This window comes from Nannospalax galili, unplaced genomic scaffold (genome assembly GCF_000622305.1).
Source record: "Nannospalax galili isolate Female #2095 unplaced genomic scaffold, S.galili_v1.0 scaffold1051, whole genome shotgun sequence".
Lineage (NCBI taxonomy): Eukaryota > Metazoa > Chordata > Mammalia > Rodentia > Spalacidae > Nannospalax > Nannospalax galili.
In genome coordinates, this window is record NW_008331995.1 from 1,075,372 (window position 1) to 1,097,887 (window position 22,516).

The 22,516-nt window shown below is 44.8% G+C and overlaps 1 protein-coding gene across 1 annotated transcript in view; it reads right to left on the reverse strand.

Moving 5' to 3' along the window:
• The window catches only part of Prickle2 (prickle planar cell polarity protein 2), a gene marked incomplete in the record, with an annotated part of 122,260 nt that overhangs the window by 30,090 nt on the left and 69,654 nt on the right, over positions 1-22,516 (reverse strand). Inside the window, 3 exon segments of the mRNA XM_017796604.2 lie at positions 13,818-14,699; positions 19,878-20,064; positions 22,134-22,337. Of these exon segments, the coding sequence (XP_017652093.1) occupies positions 13,818-14,699; positions 19,878-20,064; positions 22,134-22,337 (1,273 nt within the window).

Consider the following 22,516-nt stretch of genomic DNA (forward strand, 5'->3'; position numbering starts at 1 on the left):
AAGGAGAAGAGAGAGAGAGAGAGAGAGAGAGAGAGAGAGAGAGACTGCCCATGTACTCCAGGTGAGGGTGGTAGAGTTGAGAAGTGCTGATAAAAATTACTCTAGGTTGAATAAACCAACCATAAAACCACCAACTTTCTCCTCCTGTAAACCTTTGGTCTCATGTGCTTTTGATTTTTACATAAATTCTAGAGCCAAAGTGAAGTGGGCCTTGTTAGAAGATTAGAGCATGCTGTCCACTTTTTCTGTTGTGTTCATTTGGTGATATCAAAATTACCAAATGTTCCTGGCATACACTACCCTCTTTTATAGTTAATCCATGCGCTGCACTTAAGAAACATATCAGTCATATGTGTCAGAGTGCACTTCACTCACTAAGATGCTGTTTACTGTACCAAGAGTGATCTGAAGTTGGCGACACATTCGGAGGCCTTTTATTTTGGTATGTGCATGTACGTTTATGTGTTTGTGTGTATGCACGTGCATATGGAGGCCAGAAGTCAATGTCTAGTGTCTTCCTCTTATTTTTTGACACAGTGTTTTTCACTGAAGCTAGAGTTTACTGATTTGGCTAGACTAGTTGGCCAGTGAGCACCAGGGATTCTCCTCTCTCCACTCCCCTAGTCCTGGGATCACAGGCTCATACCACTACACACAGCCATTACCTGGGTACTGGGAATCTGAAATCAGATCCTCATGCTTGTATGGCAAGGATTTACGAACTAAGCCATCTCCCCAGCTTCACATTCAGAAGTTTTGAGAAACATACATAATTTTTTTCTTTTATCTCAACAGGGTGCTGGATTTCAGGTAAAGGGGGCATTGTAGCAAAGATGTAAGGTCTAACCCCAGATGAGCTAGTAGGCAGGGACAGTTACCTGGATGGGAAATATGGTTTGGGACTCTACAACTCAGTGGTTCTCAAACCAGGTGAGCCTATGGGTCTTCTGGGACATACGTTAAGATGCTATTTCCCTGTTGGAGCTCTGAGAGAGTCTGTAGATCTCAGATGATGCCCAAGATCCAGATGACTATAATGAAAATGGGTCCCTGGACTACTCAGAAGGATAGACTATCTATTTACATGGAGAAAAAGTCTTGAAAGGGCTGGGGAGATGGTTTAGTCAATAAAGTGCTTGCTGTGCCGCATGAGGATCTGAGTTCAGCTCCCTAGCACCCACATAAAAGGCAGGTATGGCAGTGCCCATTTGTAACCCTGGCACTGAGCACTGGGGGCGTGGGAAGGGTCAGAATAGGAAGAACTCTGGAGCTCCCTAGCTCATCAGTCTAGTTATGCTGATAAACTCCAGGTTGAGTGAGAGACATAGTCTTAAAAAAATAAGGTAGACAGTGACCAAAGAAGACACCGACATCAATTTCTAACCTCCACAAGTACCCACACATGTACACACCCACATGAATACATCTATAAATCCTCCCTCGACAGACAGACAGACAGACAGACAGACAGACAGACACACACACACACAAATACACTCCTCAGAGCTGGCTCTAGGTTTGAATCACATCCTGGGAGGTACTTCCTATAAGGTAGAGAGGGGAGGACAGACAGGTGATGGTTGGCATAGACCTATTGGCAGGCCCATGCTACCACTAGCATATTCTTTTTGAAGGATGCTTCAGGTGGTCATGAGAATGTAGTCAGGGGCCTGGCAAGGCTTGAGACAATTGATGGCTTGTCTTTAAGGCTGGCTTATTGTTAAAAGAGAAGGGTGGGGGTGGAGAGATGGTTTAGTGGTTAAGAGCACTGGCTGCTCTTGCAGAGGACCCAGGTTCAGTTTCCAGAACTCACACGGTGGCTAACCACCATCCGTAACTCCAGTTCTAGGAGATATGTCACCCTCTTCCGACATTCATGGACATTGCATGGCATGGGTGCACTTACATACATACATACATACGTGCAGGCAATACACTCATATACATAAAAATAATAATATTTAAAATTTAAAAAATGAAGAAAAGGGAGAGCACCAAAATACATTTTGTTGATAGAGGTCAAAAGAAGTTAAAATTTAAATACAAATCATTTCAAAACTATCTAAGTGTCCAACTTGGTGCTACAGAATCCAGCAGATTATTAATATAGTCATTAAAAAGGACGGTTAAAAAGTGATAGCTAAAAGGTCAAAGAAGGGAAGCTAATGAGAGAGGCCAGTGAATGCACTCAACATGTAAATATTCTGCGGAGTTGGAGAGAGGGCTCAGTGATTGAGAGCACTGGCTGCTCTTGCAGAGGGCCCAGGTTCTGTTCTCAGCACCCACATGGCAGCAAACAGCCACCTGTAACTCCAGTTCCAGGGGATCTGATGCCCTCTTCTGCTACGCCCCATCCCCAGGCATTGCACAATACAGGTGCACATTACATACATGCAGGGATAACACTCATACACATAAAATTTTAAAAATTTAAATATTTTGTGTGTTTACAACCAAGTTAGGTAAGCATAATACAATTATATAAAGTGAAAAAAAAAATGGAAACTTTGCAAAAACATTAACATGAGTCAAGTGGTGAATTAGAGATTATTTCCCCTATTTCTCTTTTCTTAATTCAGGTGCATTTTCCTATTTGCTCATACATTAAAAGCCATCATTAAATAGGTGTCCTATCTGCCTCCCAAGGCTCAGAGATCATTGCATAATATGGGGAGGAAAGACTGTAAGAGCCAGAGGCGTTGGATGACCACAAGGAGACAGTTTTCTAGACAAATTGTCAGTTACACATGTGCACTCACAGCAATGGTGACAGCATGTAAACTCAAACTAGACAAAATCCCGACACAGACATGGGGAAGGTGGGTAAGAAATCCCAACCCAACCACAGTGACTGGGAGGGAGAGAGACAATCTCTTACAGGGATGGGACTCCTGGTGGGTTAACCAGGCTCCAGTGGATGGACCCACACTGAGGGACACGTGGGGACACAAATCAGACTCTATGGGCCGTACTGAATATATAATGGAGTACACTGAATTTGGTGGGGGGGGGCAGGGCAGTAGCAGGGGGTATGGCTAGGGAAAGGGATCTAAATACCATCAAATTGTATTGTATGAAAATTGCAAAAATTCAATAAAAAAATTTAAAAATCATGAAAACCTGAGTTTCAAAGTCATTTTCAAATGAACAAGAGCTACCTGACCCATTTCCATTGACAGTCCCCCAAATCAAATCTAAGGCAAATGTATGCACAATCTTGGAATTCATACTGAATAATCTTGCCCAGTCTGAAGAGCAGGTCCTAGCTCTGACACCTGCCACTTTGGACTCAATTTTCCAGTGTTGCCTTTTTGCTAATATCAGCAACCTTTTTTCTCTTGTCAGCAGCTGTGATTACTTACTCTGGGCTGAGTTGAATGCTTATACCCACAGAGGTTACGAATACACCTCCTGAACAGTTAGCAAACACTGAAACACTGGAAAAATTTCTCAAGACCAAGAAAATGCTAGCAAGACTATGTACAACATGTGGCAGAGATCTACTGGCCATTCTGAACTGGGCTCTGTCCCATTTGTTGATTGCTTCCTTCCTCTCTCACTTGCTCTGAAGATGTCCCCTTCTTCCTCCCCAGACCTGGAAGTTGACCTGTGAAGAGAAACCAAGAACAGATCCTTCCATGTCTTTCATTCTGTCCACTGCCACCTGTGTCCTGTTCTGTGGTGAGCAGGGGTGATGTTCAGAGCCTAAAATGCAAGTGAGATGGTTCAGCTTCTTTGGGGGACTGATAAGAAGTCACCTCAGGTGAAGGCATGTACTCAGGCCATGTCCCAAAGAGTGACTTTTAGAAGGTTAGGCTACATTCAACCCTAACAAACACCTCAAAGGTCTAAAAATCTATATGAAAACCACTATAGGATCCCAGCCCCCAAACTGGTGCTTTTATCTACAGAAAACCCAAATTATCACACAAAATGGACATTTGATGCGAAATTCAGGTTCTATGGCTCCTAGAAGATGGGATCAGTTCAAAAGGATAGGCCCTGATGGAAGGAATATCTACAGTGGATTAGAAGCCCATGGTTTCACCTCTTCCTTTGAAAATATGATCTTGAGTACCTTTTAAGAATCCCTGTGGTTTGAATAAGAAATGTCTCATGTGTCTGAATCCTTGATCAGCTATTAGTGATGCTGTTTGGGAGGTTATGGAATCTTCCTGGAAGTGAAGCCTTGCTGGAGGAATTATGTTACTTGGTGAAGGTTTTGAGGGTTTACAGCGTTGCCCCCTTCCTGTTCTATGTGCTTCCTGTGTATGAATGAACATGTGATCAGATAGCTTCTGCTTCTGCCACCATGATAACTTTGTCCCTCTGGAACTGTAAGTCAAGATAAACCCTTTCTTCCCTAAGTTGCTTTTTGTCATGGTATTTTATCAGAGCAACAGAAAAGTAACTAAAGCAGCCTTCCATCTCCATTCTCTGCCTGTAGTCATGAGGGGCTTGACCTCACTGCCTAGTCCTGGGCTGAGCATGTGATTAATTTCTTCCAGACATGGAGGTCAAATTAAGAATTGTTAAGTGATGCAAGTCTGGCCAATGCAATTTAATTCTGGACTTTGGGGAGGTACTATCGAGAAAGAGCGCTCTCTTTCCCCTTCATTGGCTACTAAGGGCTAGGGCTGTTGATGGCTGCCTTTACCATCTCAGCTGAGGAAAGAAAGAGTTGAGACATGGATGGAGACCAAGTCCTAATGAAAGCATTTGGGTGAAGAACTAAACATCGGTGGACTCTGCAGCCATTTGATCATTTTTGGGGGGTGGGTTATTGTTCATTTGCATCATTTGGAGTTGGGGTTCTCACACTTGTGAAGCAGGTGAGCATAGGGAATGGCTCAGCAACCGGGGAATCCACTTGCCTTGGGCTATGCATACAGTCCTCTCCAAAGAAAGCACCTAGAACCCTGGGAACCCCATTTGCATAGAGCTTTGAACAACTTATAAGTTAGTCCCCTTAGCAATGCCTTGATAATACTCTGTTTCTATTCAAACATAGCCTAGAACACAATCTGTGAACTATGGGCAAAGGACGATCCAGGCTGATATGGTTTGGGGTGCATGGACAGTAAGGGAAACTGTGTCCTCAAGTTGACTTTTGGGAGGATTCCCAATTTATCCTGCATAATTTGGTGTGCATATGATTAAAGTCAGATGCATCATGGGAGAGGATATAAGCAGTGAGAAAGGGTCATATAATCCAAGTCTGTTGATAAAACCAGAAAACCACCCAAATTGAAATAGAGAACCATCCAAATTAGACCCTTAGTAATCAAATGCCTCCTTCTCTTGAATCCCATAAAAGGAAGCCTCCCCCTCAACAATGATCAGGAACCTTGAGTACCCTTACTTATATGACCCATGTGTCAACCTTAAGTGTATCCTTTTTTTTCTTTCTTTCTTTTATCTTTTTGAGACAGGGTCTCCCTGTAGCCCCAGCTGTCCTGGAACTCACTGTAGACCAGGCTGGCCTTGAACTCACAGAGATCCGCCTGCCTCTGCCTCCCCAGTGTTGGGATTAAAGGTATGGGCTACCATACCCAGCCAGTGTATCCTTTTCTAACCTGTACTATGGATTTGCTTTTGTATAATTCCTTTGCTACTTTGCAATCATGTGGATTTTTATTTCATTCTTCAGTAAGAGTCTAAGAACATGGAGCCAAGTGGCCCAGTCCTTGACCACTAGTAATGCTTCCAAACAAGAGCTCTTTGACACCTTGCAATGACAATCTGAAAGCCTTTTCCAAGCCCATCCTGGCCCTGGGGCCAAGGGACAGAATTTAAGGTGAGTTCTAGGTTTCCAGGTGTGGCTGAACATCTTCCTCAGGGAAAGTAATTGTGATGGCTAAAACTGATTGTTAGCTGGGCACTGTGGTGCATACCTTTAATCCCAGTGCTCTGGAGGCAGAGGCAGACAGATCTCTGTGTTGGAGGCCAGCCTGGTCTACATAGTAGGTTCCAGGCCCAGCTGGGGCTACATGGAGACCCTGTCTCAAACAAACAGACAAACAAACAAACAAACAAACAAAATACTGTTTGTTAACTTGACAGGATCTAGAATCACCTAAGAGACATGCCTTTGGGTACACCGGGAAGGATTCTCTAGATTAAGTTAGCCTCTGGATATGCCTGTGAGGGACTTTCTAGACCAGGTTTACTGAGGTGGGAAGACTTACTTTAGCTGAGGGAAAAGCCATTCCTTGGGCTGGGGTCCTGAGCTGAATAAAAAAGAGAAGTCAACCAGTATTCATTTGCCTCTGTTTCCTGATGCAGATGTGGTATGAACTTCTGCCACCATGACTTCCCTGCCATGTGGGAATGCGAGCCAAAGTAAACCCTTCTTTCCTTAAGTTGTGTTTGTCAGGTATTGTGTCACACCAAGACAAGTAACTAAGACAGGAATGAATAAAAAGATGGGGGATGGGGGCCAGACAATTCCCAAGCATGTCTGAGGTGTGGCTCCCCAAGTTGTGCCAACTGCTTAGGAGTTTTGCCCAACTGCCTAAAGAAATTGGGTTAGAAGATGGCTATCCATGCTATGCAGAGCAGGAGAAATGTTCCATCCCCAAGTCCAATATGGAACTGTTTTGCATTTTAAGGATTAAAAAGCATTTCAGACATTCTTGGGAGAGTGAGCTGTTGCCAGTGGTTGCTTCAGATCCTGCCTCTGTTGTCTGCAGCTTCTCCAGTCTGCCAGCAATGCTGAAAAAAGTGCCTCCTGCCCCCTCAGCCATCAACAGCTTCATGCTGTACAACTGAGCTTCCAGGCCTGGAAGGGAGGCCTGACCAAGGACACACTTGACAAAACCCACCATGGATGTGACAAGGGGAAGGACCCTCAAGACCTGTCCTCAAAGCCAGGACAATCACACAGGAACTTCCTACTGAGGCTGGCAACAGGCAGCAATTGCAAAGCCAGAGAACACTGTCTAGCACTGGTGTTTCATAAGTCCATCTTCCTCTGGCTCCCAAGACTCTTCTCCAGCACGACTGTAAGCTTCCACCCTTTTCTTCTCCTAACACTCTGTCCTGTTATTTTGAACATCATCCTGCTTTGATACCATGGGCACTGTAATCCAGACTGTCCCCAAGGACCTTTCCTAAACCCATATTGGCCCTTTTACAGTCAAATCCCCATATAGCCACCATGGGCATCTCATCAAAATGTAAATCAGATGCTGTCACCTCACTTCCTTTTTAGCATGACATTTTATGAGCTTTCCATGGTGCTTAGAGGCCTATGCCCTTCAATTAGCCCCACATAGCTCAGATCTATCTAGCCCTTGCCTTCCTTACCAGGCTTATGACTCTGTTCTCTGTCCAGTCCAGCCAGGAGGCCTTCCTTCAATTCTTCAATACTTTGTTATATCCTCCTACCACAGGGCCTTTACAGATGCTGCTCTTGATGCTGGTCATGATCCTTCCCTTATTGTAAATATTACTTTTTAGGATGATGTCTCTGATCTCTCTGATTCCACCAATATTCCTTCTCTGTTCACCTTCTCAGTCCCACACTTAACACCTACAATTTGATACTGCTTATTTGAATGGTTACAGTCAGCTCCACTAGAGTATGGACATAAGCAGAGAAGGTCCAGGCTCACTCTGCCTCAGTAACACATCACGCACAGGCAGTGGTACCTATGATGCCAGTAACAGCTGATACCCTATGATACATGCAGAGTATTGGGCACTGTTCTAAATTCTTCATAGGAAGTAACTCAATTCCCAGAGCAACCCTGTTATTTCACTTTGAATATGAGGACACCAAAGTACAGAATAGGTAAGTTGGCTGTCTAAGTTACCGTCAATATATTAACTGTGAAGAAGTCCAGCCTATCACTTCAGCAGACTGTGCACAGCCCACCTTCTCATTCAGGCAGCTGTAATTGACAGAGCAGGCACTTAAGTCACATGTGCTGAGTGCTTAAGAGGGTTAATGAAGGGTCCCCACTCCCTTTCCCTGACTCCATGTTCCTGGATTCCCATCCTATAGCTTCTATTGCTGGAACCACCTCCTGTAGAAAGTGGCTGATCATTCAGGAATGGCCCCATTCTCAGTCTCATTCTTCTTCACCAGGGTCCTTCTCCAGGGTCCTTCATCAGGGTCCTTCACCAGGGACCAATTCATAGTCTGCAACTGTCCAGTGGTAACAGCCTCTGCCAGAGAGCTCCCTGCTCCAAGTCTAACCCTAGCTATACTTGGGCCCAGTGAAGAACCTAATCCTAGACTCCTAACTTGCAGCTACTGCCTTAGCCTATTGTCTCATTTGCGCTTCTAGCCTGGGCACTAACCCCTAGACCATCTGCCCTGATCTCCCTTGTCTTTCTACAGCTAACCAATCTTGGAATGTCATCTCTGACCCCTCTGACTCCTGTCCTTTGGCTTCATTGCATACTTGTGCTTTTATGTTTCGTCACCACAGTTAGACTGACATACCCACAAACCAGCTTTAGTAGGAGAGGTGGGCCTTGTTCCTTCAGCAAAAGCCACTGTATAAATCCCCTGGGCTATGATCAAGGCTCTTCTTGTGAGGAGATGTATCAGGCAGTTAACAGCATGGTCTTTGCAGTCTGTCACACATGGGTTCAAGTCTTGGCCATCTGTGGCAACCACAGGAAGGTCACAACTTTGGTAAAAGAAGTTGTGAGCCTCTACTCATTTACAGTATGGGTGCCAACACTGACAACTTCTATGAACCCTGGGGCTTCTCATCTATGAAATGGCTGATAGTTGGACTTATCAGAGGGCTGTAAGGTTTCAATCATGTATGTGATGGTGTCAACATGCCACACCATGGTCAATGGTCTGTTAAGATCACCATTATCATTAGCAACAGCATCTTCATCACCATCATTCACAGCTGCCACACATGAGTGGTTAGAGATATAGGCTTAGAGCTAGAATGCCTTACTGTGAACATAGCTACTTTCAAGTGATGTGGTCTGAGTCTATCCTGCCTCTCTGTGCCTCTTACCTATAAAATAGGAGTAATAGTTATATCTACTTAGGAGTGAAATGAGAATTAAGTGTGCTGGCTCACATAAAGTGCTTAGGGCTGATGACTGACACTCTTGATATTATTCTTAGCATTCTAAGGTATGACCATCTGGGCTATGCACAGCTTCAGATGATATCCGGGAAGGGCAGGGTTAAAGAGCTTTGCAAGGCTCCCACACTGTGGTGTTTACAAGATGACTATGCCTGCCTGAGTCACTCAGTGGTAGCAGAAGGCATGGACGGTGTTTTCCATGGAGAAGAGCTGCACACTCCCAGTTCTAAACAAATTGGGCAGTGCCAAGACCCAGATCAGAGGCTGGCAGGCAGCTGAACTATCTGTTTCTCCAGATCTGTTCTAAAGAACAACGCTGCCTACAAAAAGACCATGCTGCCTGCCAGATTAAACACTAAACTTACTCAACAGCATAAATTACCTACCTTAGAAGGGGAAAAAAAAAAACCCTACATTATCTTGAACCAAACTTTAGAGGCAGGATCAAGGAGTTTAGACTAAAAACTTCAGTGACATATCCACAACTCCCAGTCTACTGATTCTAAGGCTTAAAAAATACATAGACAGTTCAGATCACTGTCTCTCAAAAGACTAGTAGTTCTGGAAGACTTGAGATGTAACCCCGGGGATGCGCAGAGAGAAAACCAACTTTCCATGTCTATCAGCACTGCATCCTTGGTGCAGGACTATGTAGGGCAGGATACAAAAAGCCACTTAGGTTGTTATGCTCCAGGGGGGAAACAGGATGCTGAGTATGAAGTATGAGGCATCACTTTTCTCACTGTCACGTCTGACGATACCATGAAAATGCAAGGGCATGAACAACTCTCTCTAATTCCCTATTTTACACATTGCCTCCTGCTGTCTGGGGAAAAGGAGCACACAGGGGCATTTATGCATACAGCATGCCTGCACACGGGTGGTCACCAGGAAAAAGGCATAGCTGAGACATCCTGCAATGTGTTTTATAGGAAAAAGAACTAACAGTAAAAAGTATCCAGTAACTATTACAGAGGGTCATATACACCAAAGGTTATATTCATGAATTTAATCTTACCTATCATTTAATTTTCACAAAATGTTCACAAATGAAGTATCAATAGTCACCAATTCCAGTTTACAGAAAATTGAGTCTTAGAGAATTTAGTGACTTCTTTAAGGCCATATGATTCCTGCATAATGAGGTGGAGTCAGGCCTGGTGGCATAGGCCTGTGAGCCCAGTGATTCAGGAGGCTGAGGCAGGAGGATGAGGGGTCAGGGTATGTCAAGGTAATTTAGTGAGACCTCGCCTCAAAATAAAAAATGAAAATAAAATGGAGTTGTTGATACAGCTCAGTGACAGAGCACTTGCCTTGCAGGCATGAGGCCCTGGGTTCAATTCCTAGCAGTACACACTAAAAAAAATGGGTCTGCAGAGATGGCTCAGCAGTTAAGCTATTCTTCCAGAGGACTGGGATTTGGTTCCCAGAAACCACATGGTGGCTAACAACTAGTTATACCTCTAGTTCCAGGGGATCTGACACTCTCTTCTGGTCTCTGCAGGTTTATATACATGTGGTGCACTTACATGTATGCAGGAAAAAACACTCATACACATAAAATAAAAATAAATAAATTCAAAAAATAATTGAAGGGGAGATCTTAATCTAGGGATTGTGGCTAGAGGTGTAGCTCAGTGGGTAGAGCGCTTGCCTAGTATGCATGAAGCCCTGGGTTCAATTCCCAGTACTGCATAAACTGGGCATGGTAGCACACCTGTAATCCCAAAACTTGGAGGCAGGGGAATTAGAAATTCAAGGTCATCATTGGCTACATAGGGAATTTGAGGCCAACCTGGCCTACATGAGATCCAGTCTCAAAAATATATAATTAAAAATAAATATGTTGGAAGAAATTAACACAGGGACCATGACTTCCAACCTACTATTTTTAACTAGAAGCAGAGAATCTAGAAAACCAGGGGTTGTACAAGAAATCCCAGAGACTGACAGAGGGATTAACACCAGATGCACATCATACGCTTACTCGGTCTTCTGTCTAGGAGGGTTGCCATTAGCCTCATGCGGTTAATGGAATTTAAATGAAAGAAAATGAAATTTGAATTTCAGCTCATTGCTGTTGGGCACTTATATCTTGCTAGCAGATCAATGGCCTGTGATGTCCATGTCACTTAATCTTAATTAATCTTATTTCAATAGCCGTGTGGCTGGTGGCTACCATAATGGACAGTGCTGATTTCAGGAATCTTTGTTCTCAGTTTCTTCACACGTGTTCAGTGTTGCCTTTCAGAATCAGAGAAGAGGGACACTATCTTGCCCAAGGACCCACTGAGAACTATGGGGATAAATATTTCATGGCCTCTTCCTTACAAGTAGATACTATATGTTTTTTCTGTCTTGGCCTTTCCCACATTCCCATGGGAAACCCTCTGACTTCCTCGTAAGGCCCACTAAGGTGAGGCACTTATTGTCACAGCAGACAGACCTAGAACATCTGTTCTCAGACAATGATACTCATCAGGACAGCATGGAGCTGGCAAAAATGCAGACTCCTGGGCTCTGCCTCTGCAGAGGACCTAGGGAGGAGGCCCAGGGACTCACATTTTAATCATGCATTCCAATGATTCCAGTGCAGGTGGTCTTGCCTTCAGAAACGCAGCTCCAGAGGCTGAGGTACATCTATTGGCGTCTTACACAATCATAGCCCATAAATCTTTCCAGAGTAACATAGTCTGGGCTGGAAGCCAGGCAGTCCTCACTCTTCACTAATTGCTCAATTCTTCTATGTCAGGAAAGGTACTTATTCGCTGAAGTCTCACAGTTTTCCATCTGAAGCATGGGGGTAAGGGTAGCTGAGCTTTGTCTTCTGGGACAAGTGAGACCACAGGTGGAAAAGGCATTTGAAGAGAGATAAAAGGTAAAACATATTCTATAGACATCCTATGACTCAGATACACCTTTTGTTTGTCTAGGAGACAGTTTAAATGGATTCTACATCTTTAAAACGCTGTATTTTTAACTGCTATGAAAGATCTAATCAAGTGGGGCTCATATGATGGTAGCAGCTGCTGTGATTACAGAAAGGGCATATTCTACTGTCAATAGGGCACACCATTATTCTATCTCCCAAAGTTTGGTCAACAGCAAGTCATGGATGAGAAGGGCTCATGTGAACCCCACCCTTCCCTGAACCATTGGCTACTGATGGATTGTGGGGGATGGGGAGTCATTATCTTCAGCTGTAAGCCCACTGTTAAGCCCATTAGGCTCCATTGGATAGTTCTATACCTATGTACACTCAGACAATCCTGGTCAAAACTAAAACAAAAGACATGAATATGGAAAAGTTAACTTTAGGGAAGAGGAGAAGTTGATGGAGGAGTTGAGCAGGAGATGAGCGGTTGGGACATGGGAGTAACAATGCGTTCTACTATGCATGAAACTGTTAAAGAACAAATTTAATTAATTTTAAAAAGCTGGGTAATTTTGAGTAACTCAAATTTTCTGTTTCTGATTCTTTAACTCAGAATAATGATATGCCTCCCTTAAAGTGTTGTGACAACTTAATTAGTCAAGATAGTATTTGCACTGTGCCCAGAACAATGGTTGGCAAGTGGTATGGCTGGCATATGGTAAGAACTGTATGTGTTAGTTGGAAAATGTTTATGGCAACAGGTAGCTGGAGCTAAACAGCAGCTGTCCCCAATGCATGGAATTGATAGAGCTTATCACCTCTATCCATAGCCCAGGCATGTCTAACCTGTGGACCGTAGGCCATATGCATCCCAGGATAGCTATGAATGTGGCCCAACACATTTGTAGATGACGGTATGATGCAATGTCAAAAGGCTGGAGATCCCTGATACACCTTGGACTATGGGACCTGCTATGAAAGCATACCCATGACTCTGGTTCTTTGCTTTGAGAGGGACAGAAACACTGAGCATATCTTAGAGTATTCTTCCCAAGATGCAGACCAACATGTGGCCCTGCCGAGCTTGACTGACACACTCTCCACAAATGACACAGCAGATGAGTATTACAACAGCATCCTACCTAGTTTACATACCCTGATCAGTAAGATGAGCACACCGAACACGCACATGCATATATACAGGCAATGGCCGTCTCGGGCAACTGTCTTGTCTCCACAAGCTGTAGGAAAACTCTGTTGGAGACAGCACACTGAGACAGACAACATCCTGTCTGTTTCAGCCAGTCTGTCTTCTCCTCATCTATTTATGGATTTCCTACATTTTTATTTGTATATCTGTGAGATACTGGGCTTCAGAAAAACCTTTGGAAGCTAGGTGCCTCAAGCAGCGGCAGGCTGGGGCACTTGCAACCCAGTTGTGGTAAATACTGTCATTATCTTACAGCTGGTCCTTTTCATGAACGCTGTCTTCAGCCAACATGCTGCCTTACCCATAGTGACCCCCCCCTCCACTCCCCCAGCTGCCATCCTCCAGCCATCCAAAAGTAATGATGGATGGGCATGGTGGGATGACACATCAGTTCCAGTGTCATAAGAAGGAACTGACTCTAGGTTGCAATACAGTCTCCAGAGCCCCCTCTGGGACAAGTTAGAGCCAGAGCTCTGAGGCGACATCCTTCCTCTACTGGGAGTACCTGGTCCCCAAATCACCATACTTCAGAGGCATCCAGACCTTGAAATCTCTATATTCCATCAGAGACAAAAATCTATCTGAAACTTGCATTGACTTTTCCCAGCAGCCAGACTAGAGGAGGGCACAGTACAGAAAAACATTATATTCCCGAGGACCAGCCTACCTGTTGCATTTGACAGGGCCAGCGATTCCATGGAGCCATGAGGAGTCTGCTCAGTGGGGGTCATGTCCTCTGTGTATTTCAGGGAACTGAGTGGACGACGGGTCCGGCACTGTGGCTGTGTGGATATGCCTCCTTCTTCCTCCTCTTCTTCCTCTTCCTCATACTTGGGGACAGGGATGCTGCCGCGGGTTTCACTGAAGCTTTGGCTGGACATGTCACTGTAGCTCTCCTGGGACCTCAGCCTCCCTGGGTAATAGTCCTCACGGCATTCCTTCATAAAGCTGCCCCCATGGCCCTTCATAGCCAGTGACGAGCTTCTCTTGGGGTTGCTGAAGTGCTTGGCCCACATATCGGGCTGGGCTCCTGCCCCCTGCCCTCCTGGGCTGTAGGAAGTTCTGATGTTGCACTGGCTGAGGAGCTGCAAAGGACTCTGGGACTGGTTCTGCTCCATCTTGTTTCCATAGTGGAAGGGCTCATCCCGGCTCCTCCAAATGGGGTCCCGGTTGAGGCTGGGAGTCTGGCTGGACAGGCTGAGGAGATCCATCTGCATTGACAGGGGGTCCACATCAGCTGAGAGCCGGTTAGAACTCACTTGCAGCTGGCTGTGCTGGTTCATCATGGCCTCCTCTGTCTTGCCCTTGTTCTTGCCGATTTTGGCACTGCGCCGGGACTCCTTGGCTCTGGCATTCTGGAAGGCCGAGTCAGAAGAATCAGAGCCATTGGGGTCCTCCCCAGCACTGCAGGCCCGTGAGCAGAATATCTGACCCTGCTTTGGGAGGAATGGTCGCCCTAGGAGGGACTTCTTACAATGAGCACAGCAGAAACAGGTCTCCGTTGCATGCCAGTGTTGGCCATCATAGGTCATTTGACCTTGGTCGATCCCTGGGAAGCAAGAGACAGAAGAGAAGAAGGCTGAGGAGCTGTTTTGAGCACCACGGTGCCTTGTGAAAGCTGCCAGTGACACCCTACTTTGGTTCAGGATTCATGCTGTGTCAATTGCTCCATAATCAAACCCCATGCAATTGGTCTGCACACCCGATTACAACTCATTCTACCAGTCAGCAACTTTCCAGCTTCACTTGCTTCCAGCATGGAGTATCTAGATCAAAAAAGCTTAGCCATGAGTTCTGCTTGGAACACATTTTCCTCAAATAGCAACAAAAGTTGAGCATCCCTAATCCAAAAAACCCAAAGTCAAAATGCTTTAAAACTCCAAACTTTGGTGTCAACATGATGCTGCAAGCAGAAAATTCTATATAATGAAACTTTACTCCATACATAAAAATTATTGGAGGTGTCATATAAAATTATCTTAAGGTTATGTGCATATAGGAAATATAAATGAGCTTTGTGCTTAGATGTGTGTTCCATCCCTAAAATATTTCATTAAATGCAAATATTCCAAAATCTGAACAAATTCTGCTCACAAACACTTCAGATCAATCTGAAATCAATATGTAACAGTACTAACACGATGAAGCACTGTTTTAAGCATTTATTTATGCAAAGTCATTCAATTACTCAGTTTTGTTGAGGTGGATTTCTACCATTATTTTTGCCTTTTAGAGGAGGGGGAAATAGAGACACAGAAGATCAAATAAGGCAATATATTTAGGAGTCAGAGACCAGATCTGTACTCAGATGTCCTGCTCCTAACCACAATGCCAGTCCCGTCTTCACTCGACTTAGTTTATCTGCTCAGATGTCTGGAGAAGTTTTCTTGTCCACAGTCAATAGCAACCCCAGTTGCTCTCCACCTTTCCCTGTGTATTAAAGACTCTTTTATACCATGACATCATATGTATATGTATAGGTGTATTATTCTTTCATTGGAAGTGATGCTTGGGTACAGGGTCAGGACTTTCTGTGGTATTTCCAGTACTTATGTTATAGGGGTCTTTCTACATAGAGTGGATGGCTAAATCAAACTATATCACCGGCGTATATCATTGAAAGGGCAGTCACTATAATGGCTTGTCAAATGCTATAGTTTAAGCATATGTTTCTCCTCCAAATTCACGTGCTGAAGTCCTAATACCCAACATTGCTAGTATAAGGAGGTAGAGCCGTTTAAGAGGTAATTAGATCATGAGGTTTCTGCCCACATAGATGAAGGTCTTTATGAAAGAGACGGAAGAGTCCATGTGAGGATGCAGTGAGAAAGCACCATCTATGAGCCAGAAAGGGATCTTCCCAGGCACCCAATCTGCCAGGGCCTTGAACTGTGAGAAATATGCTTCTATTGTTTAAGAAACTATCCAGTCTGTGGTATTTAGAATAGACCAAGTCAGTGGAAAAGAAGTGGGCTTCAACTCTAGATAATAAAGTCCTGGGTGTGTTTGTCAAAGATGCTATCCCTCCATTGGCACCTGCACATAACACCATCAGAAAAGGAGGGGGCGCATGTCTGGACTCTACCTGCTACACACAACCCCAGGGCTCTGTGTGCTAAGGAGCTCCCACCTCGCTTGATTCTCACCAGGTCCTCTACCCGTTTCTGGTGGAACTTACTCTCTGTGGGGGATGCCATCTTTCCACCACTCTCAGGCCATAAGCTTGGGGGTAGGGAGCACTACAGCCACCCTTAGAACCAGCCTCAGCTAGTAGGAAACAATATTTCCCAGTCCCAGGGTCTGATCTAGGGATGGCTCATGAGTAGTAATAGGATGTGAGAGGGTCACCTGGGGCTTCTGTGAATGACAGGACAGGTGAGTAGCAGACAGTTGGGTCATCTGCCCGAGGGGACAGACTGTGAGAACACAGACCCTAGGGATTACTGTGGGCAAGAAAGGATCCGACAAGATTTCCAAAGTGGGAAGATAGCACTACAGTGAGCCTCTACCTTCAGTGGTTGAGAATCCCATAGCCTGAACTTTTAAGGTGTGACTTCCAGACACTTGTCTAGAGAGAGAGGGTAAACAAGAAACTGAGAGGGAAATGATCAACAGAACTTAAAGTGCTGCACGGAGCAGCCTTGTCCCCTGCCTGCCTCTGCTGCTTTTGCATCACTAGAGCCTGGGGACAGACAGGAAGGAGGCAAATTCTTCTCTAACTTGTTGTTCTCCAACCTGGGAAAGGAAGTGTCTCCTCAGCTGGGCACTAGTTCCTAGGGACTACGAGGGGCTCTTTATGGGGGTAGGAGCAGTCCCAGGGCAGCCCCAAATGAGAAGGCCACTGTGTGATTCAACTCTACCCCTCTGACCACTAGGTAGATTGAGGGGGGAAGCTGGGGTGGGGATGGAAATAGACATGTCTAAGCAGGGGCTGCAGTGGATACTTCTGCCCAGGCCCCTGGGAGATGCAGGGGCATTCTGATGCAGAAATATGTACTAGGTAAGAATGGGACCAGTCCTGTCACTTCCAGTGGGCTGTAAAATGGCTGGAGCCCATCTGCTGGGCTCAAGTCAGGTCTCCAGCTGTGTGACTCCAGGCAAATGGCTTCATCTGTGTCTTGTTCTCCTCAGCAGAGCAACATGGATGAAAACAATCCTTACTCTGTAGGGCTGTTGTGAGGATTAACTGACTGATTATGCAAAGGGCCGAGCCTGAGCCTGCTAGCTATTAGAAACTGTCTTTCTTCTGGTTTTATGAGGTCTGGAAGCCTAGTTCCCTCTTCCTGGAGGGCCACTGCCTAGGTACTGTCCGACAGCAAACCCTGAGCTGTGCACTTCTCTCTTCTCTGTACTCTCTCTCCTATGCGCCAGGAGTCCCGAGAGCTCATTCTGGCATCCTTGGCTGCCCTGGATCTTTGACTGCAGGCAGCTACTCAGCACGGTCTCTGATTCTCATAGCTGTAGCCTTATCTACTCCTCCCGCCTGTCCTCTACCAAGCTGCATAGAAATGTGCTCAGAGGTGGCAGTGAAAGGAAGTTCCTGGGATGGGGCCTCACAGGAGGACAGGCTGGGGAGCGGGGAGTAAGGGGAGGCATGTTTCAAAGCAGCCCAGAAGGCAGCTGAGCATGGCCTCTGATAAACATCTGCGACGTCAGATGGCCCTCTGAACTGCTCTTGAACTCCAGACATCTGGAAAAGGACTCTGTGCTCAACATTTAAGCGTTCCTTAAAAAAATTCTCTCTAAGCCCTTTAAGCACTTCTCTGAGGGAGCATGTGTCTGCTGCTGCCACAGCCTCATCTGTTTATAGGAATGTTTACTCTGCTGTGCACAGGCAAGAGTCCCGTTGGCCTGGCAACGGCTGCCTGATGCAGGGTTTGCTCTAAATGGTTGGATAAATATGGAATAATTTTACAGTATGGCTAGAGGTGCAACACTTGATGACTGAGGTATGCATGATCCATACAGCAGAATCTCACTGTCCTAGGGAAATCATATTTTGCCAAAAAGTAGATTTTTAAAAATCAGGGACAGCAATTTAACTAAAGCATCGATCAAACTGCAGGCCACAATGGTTGCCATTTCTAGTAAAATATGGATGCCTTTCATGGATTTAAATGGAAAGGAAAGGGGAACGCCAAAAAAAGCTCTGCACAACTGAAAGAAAACAGAAGGCAGAGGGGATCTAGTGATAAGCAGATTTTTCTTTTCCAAATTTCTGGGAAAAAACTCCAAGTGGCCTCTTATGGAGGGGTTTCTGGCCTCTGCGGAAAACAAAAGGACACAGAAAAGCAATCAGAGGTGGTGTTGCTGTGTGGGTTAAGTGTCTACTCGTTCACACAGGTACTTAGGGGAAGGGGGCATGCCCTCACTAACCCCAGAAGGCAGAGCAGCACGTGCTGGGATTGCAGTCATGGGCGGGATTACGGGCAGGGGCTACCACACCTGACATCTGAATCTATCATTTCTGATTAGTGCTAGAGAAGAAACCACTTCTTTTGGGTCCTTATACAAATGAATAGGGGCAAATTGACCTTATAAATGGAAGGTGTCCACATTCCCTTATTGCAAGCATGATGCTGGCAGCTTCTGAACAGGCGTCTTGGAATTGTATGACCCACAGCCAGACATCTGTCCACTGCCAACATTTTTAAAACTATGTAGATCATTCCCAAGATGCCAGAAAAGGCAAAGTGAAAGCAAGTCCAATGCAAGCTGATCTGGCACACAGCTGAAGGGCTAAACAAACTGGTTACTTGCAAGAAAAGGACAATTCTCACCGCCTCCATCCTGCCAGTTTCTGGGGGAACATACAGCTTATGAACTATTTGTTTTGTATTTGGCTAGGTTGACTTTTGTTGAGTTCTTAGGAGATACACTTGTTGGAAGTCACCAATGGCCCCTTTCTACAAAAGAATCCCGTGGTTCTTTCCTCTGCCCATTTCCTGAGTTAAAAAAATATTTATTATTTTTATTTTATGTGTATGAGTGTATTGCCTGCACATATGTAAGTGCACCTGTGTCACGCAATGCCTGTGAAGGTCAGAAGGCACCATCAGATTCCCTGGAACTGGAATTAGGACAGTTGTTAGCTGCTATGTGGGTAGTGGGAATTGAACCCAGGTCTTCTGCAAGAACAGTCAGTGCTCTTAACTGCTGAGCCAACTCTCCAGCCCCTACTTAAATAGGTTGTAAAAGGTATCTCTTCATCCCTCCCCACCCACACATTTCCTGCTGAGGCTTCACACATTCCTGAGTGAGAAAGAGCACTGCATAATCCCACCTTGAAGGTGGACCCATGGCCAAGTTAGGACTGGTAAGGTTCCATTTAGAGGAACTAACTTGGGAATTGGCATAGTCCCTCTCGTTTTGAGAATGCCAGTGCTAAGACTTCATATGACTAGCCCACCATCTTAGTCACTGGCTGAGGATAGCTTGCTCCCAAAAGATGCCACCGGAAGGCAAACTGAGCTGAGACACAGAACAAAACAACAACAACAACAACAACAACAACAACAACAACAAATATAGACTTTCTTTGAGTTGAGCCCTGCATCCATCTCTACCAGAATCTGGAATACTCCTTGGCTTGTCAAGAAATTCTTTTTTGTTTAAGCTAGTAGGAGTTGAGTTTTCAGTACTTCTAACCAAAGGGATTCAAATTATGCCAGACACAAAAGAAACCCCATGCCAGAAGGATCAAGCTAAGTGCCAAGTATGGCCTTACCTATATGTTGGGCACAGGTGTCACAATATTCTGCATATAAGGACTCAAAACAGTGGCAGCAGTAGGGTCTTCCCTCCTTCATGATGTAGCGCTGGCCCCCCAGCACTGTCTCACACTCGAAGCAGCAGAAGTGTCGCATGTGCCAGTGACGCCCCTCGGCTTCTGTGCATTCATCTGCAAAGATGATCTGGAGATGGGAAGCCACATGGTCAGTGTCTAAGCCCACTTCAGAGGAAGTTACAGAACCCTAAACTAGAATAAGAAAGCAGGTGTGACCCACAAACTATCAAACTACATCGCATACATGTAAACTTACTCATTACCAACACAAGCACCACAATTTCATCTGCAGGAAGATGATCAACTATGGCACCACTCTCACAGGTCAGTAATGAAAAGGAGAAATAACCCAATTACAAAAATTGAGCAAAGGATTTCTATTCATAGCTCTACAAAAAGTTAAATAGATAAAAATATAAAAAAGTTCTCAACATTATTAAAGGTTAGGAAAATATGATTTAAAATATCAATGTGATATTATTTTATACCTATTAGGATGGCAAGTATTAAAAAACTGGAATTGTAGAAAACTAGAGCCGTCTTTTATTGACAGCAGGAATATAAAATGATGCAGCTGTTTTAGAAGACAGTTTGGCCTTCCCTCAAAAATTAAGCTTAGAATTACCAGGAAAATTACTCAAAATTAAAAATATAAATGCACCCAGATACTTTCACATGAATGTTCATAAGTAGCATTGTTCATGATATCTAAAAGTAGAAACAAATGTCCATCAATTGTTGAATGGGTAAGCCAAATGCAATACATTCATATAACTGATTATTATATAGTTATGAAAAGGAATGAAGTGCTAATATTTATAACACAATTAACTTGGACGACATCATGCTAGGTGAAAAAGACAGATACAATGGGACACATTGCATTATTTAGCTCAGATGGAATGCCTAGCATCCATGATCCAGAGAGAGAAAAGACTGGGCAAAAAGGCTAAGAAGGAGAATGTCCAGTGGATGACAGTTATTGATGTCTCAGCTGACAAAATCAGGTAATAGTGATGGCTGTTCAACTTTGTGAATGCACTAAAAGCCACTCAACTGTGTACCTGAGGTTAGGAAGGTAGAGGCTACCCAGAGTCATAGACTTGGACCTGTAATTGGTTTTTCAGCTAAGGGCGTAGAGAGTCTAGCACCTCAACATTAGCATCAGAATCTAAATCAGTGAAGTCTGATCAGCTTCCCAGAAGAATGAAGGTCTCACAGGCAGTCTAAGAGACAAATGCCCTTGGACTAATGAATCTGGCAGACAAGGGAGAGTACTAACTCCAGACTGCTGTTTGTAAGACCAGCATTACCATAAGACTTTCTGAGTTGGCAACCCATGTGTAAGACCTTTCCCCAAATAATTCCTATATATAGGAACATTGTTCTTTCTGCTCCCGACTTCTAGAGCTAAGCCAGGTTTTCTATCACATAGTGCAAAGGTCACATATTCCTAGGTACCCTTCTGGTGTGAGAAAATGGCAAGTGGTAGTTTTATGTGCCACTGTGATTGTGACTCAGCACAGCACTTTCAAATATTAGCTAGTGCCAGGAGTGGAAACATTCAGATAGATATGCACTGACTGCTGGTGCCTTTGTAAGTGGTGGAAAAAATACCACCTTCCATTTTCTTCTCCTCTCCAACCTGTTCCAGTAGATCCTGGAGAAGTGTATTTCTATTCCTAATGGAAACTCTCCAGGATTTTAACTGAAATCTAAAGGTGCTCAATGGCGTCTTTACATTTTTAACTGTGAGAGTTCTAAAGTGGCCTAGTGCCAGGTGTGTGCCATGTGGAACTCTGTGGCTGTAGCAGCTACGTCCCACCCCACCCCCACATGCAGGAGGCTCTGATTCTGCCTCACTGAGTGTGGCAGGCCACAGTATCAGATGTTCTGTCCACCCTGATTGGGATATGAGTGATGCTTCTCTCTAGAAAGGTTAACATGAGAGGGTAGAACTACCTGTGATTGTCTCCTGTTTGGGAAGCCAAGGACCATTCGCATAAACTATGCTGTGGTGAAACGGAGGGATGGCAGGTAGGGCAAGGACACTGAGAATAGTTTGGGGAGATGTGTGTGTGTGTGTGTGTGTGTGTGTGTGTGTGTGTGTTGTGATCATGCCACAGATGGTGCCACCCCCATCTTCCATGAAAATATAGAACAGCTAAAGTATTCACATATGGATGGGGCTCTGACCTCATCACAGGCTGCACAGCGTGGCTTCAGGCACTCGGCATGGTGCCTGCCACAGTAGATCTTCCCATCTTGGTAAAAGTAGATCAAGTCAACCAAGAGCTCATTGCAGACAGTGCATATGAAGCAGGGTGGATGCCAGCAAACCCCATGGCCGGCACGTGATGCGAACACAGCGATATCCCCACCGTTAATCTGCCCTCCACACTGCGAAGAAAACAGAAACATTAGTACCAGAACCAGCCATCTCTCATAGCTCTGAGTGAATGTCATCCACTCACCACCCACAGCTGGCTACTGCACAGCTATGCATGACTAGTCAGTGTGCTTTATGCTTTTTATACCTGGCAGAGCAGACTTATCTTGTTCCTTGCTGGAGACCCCAC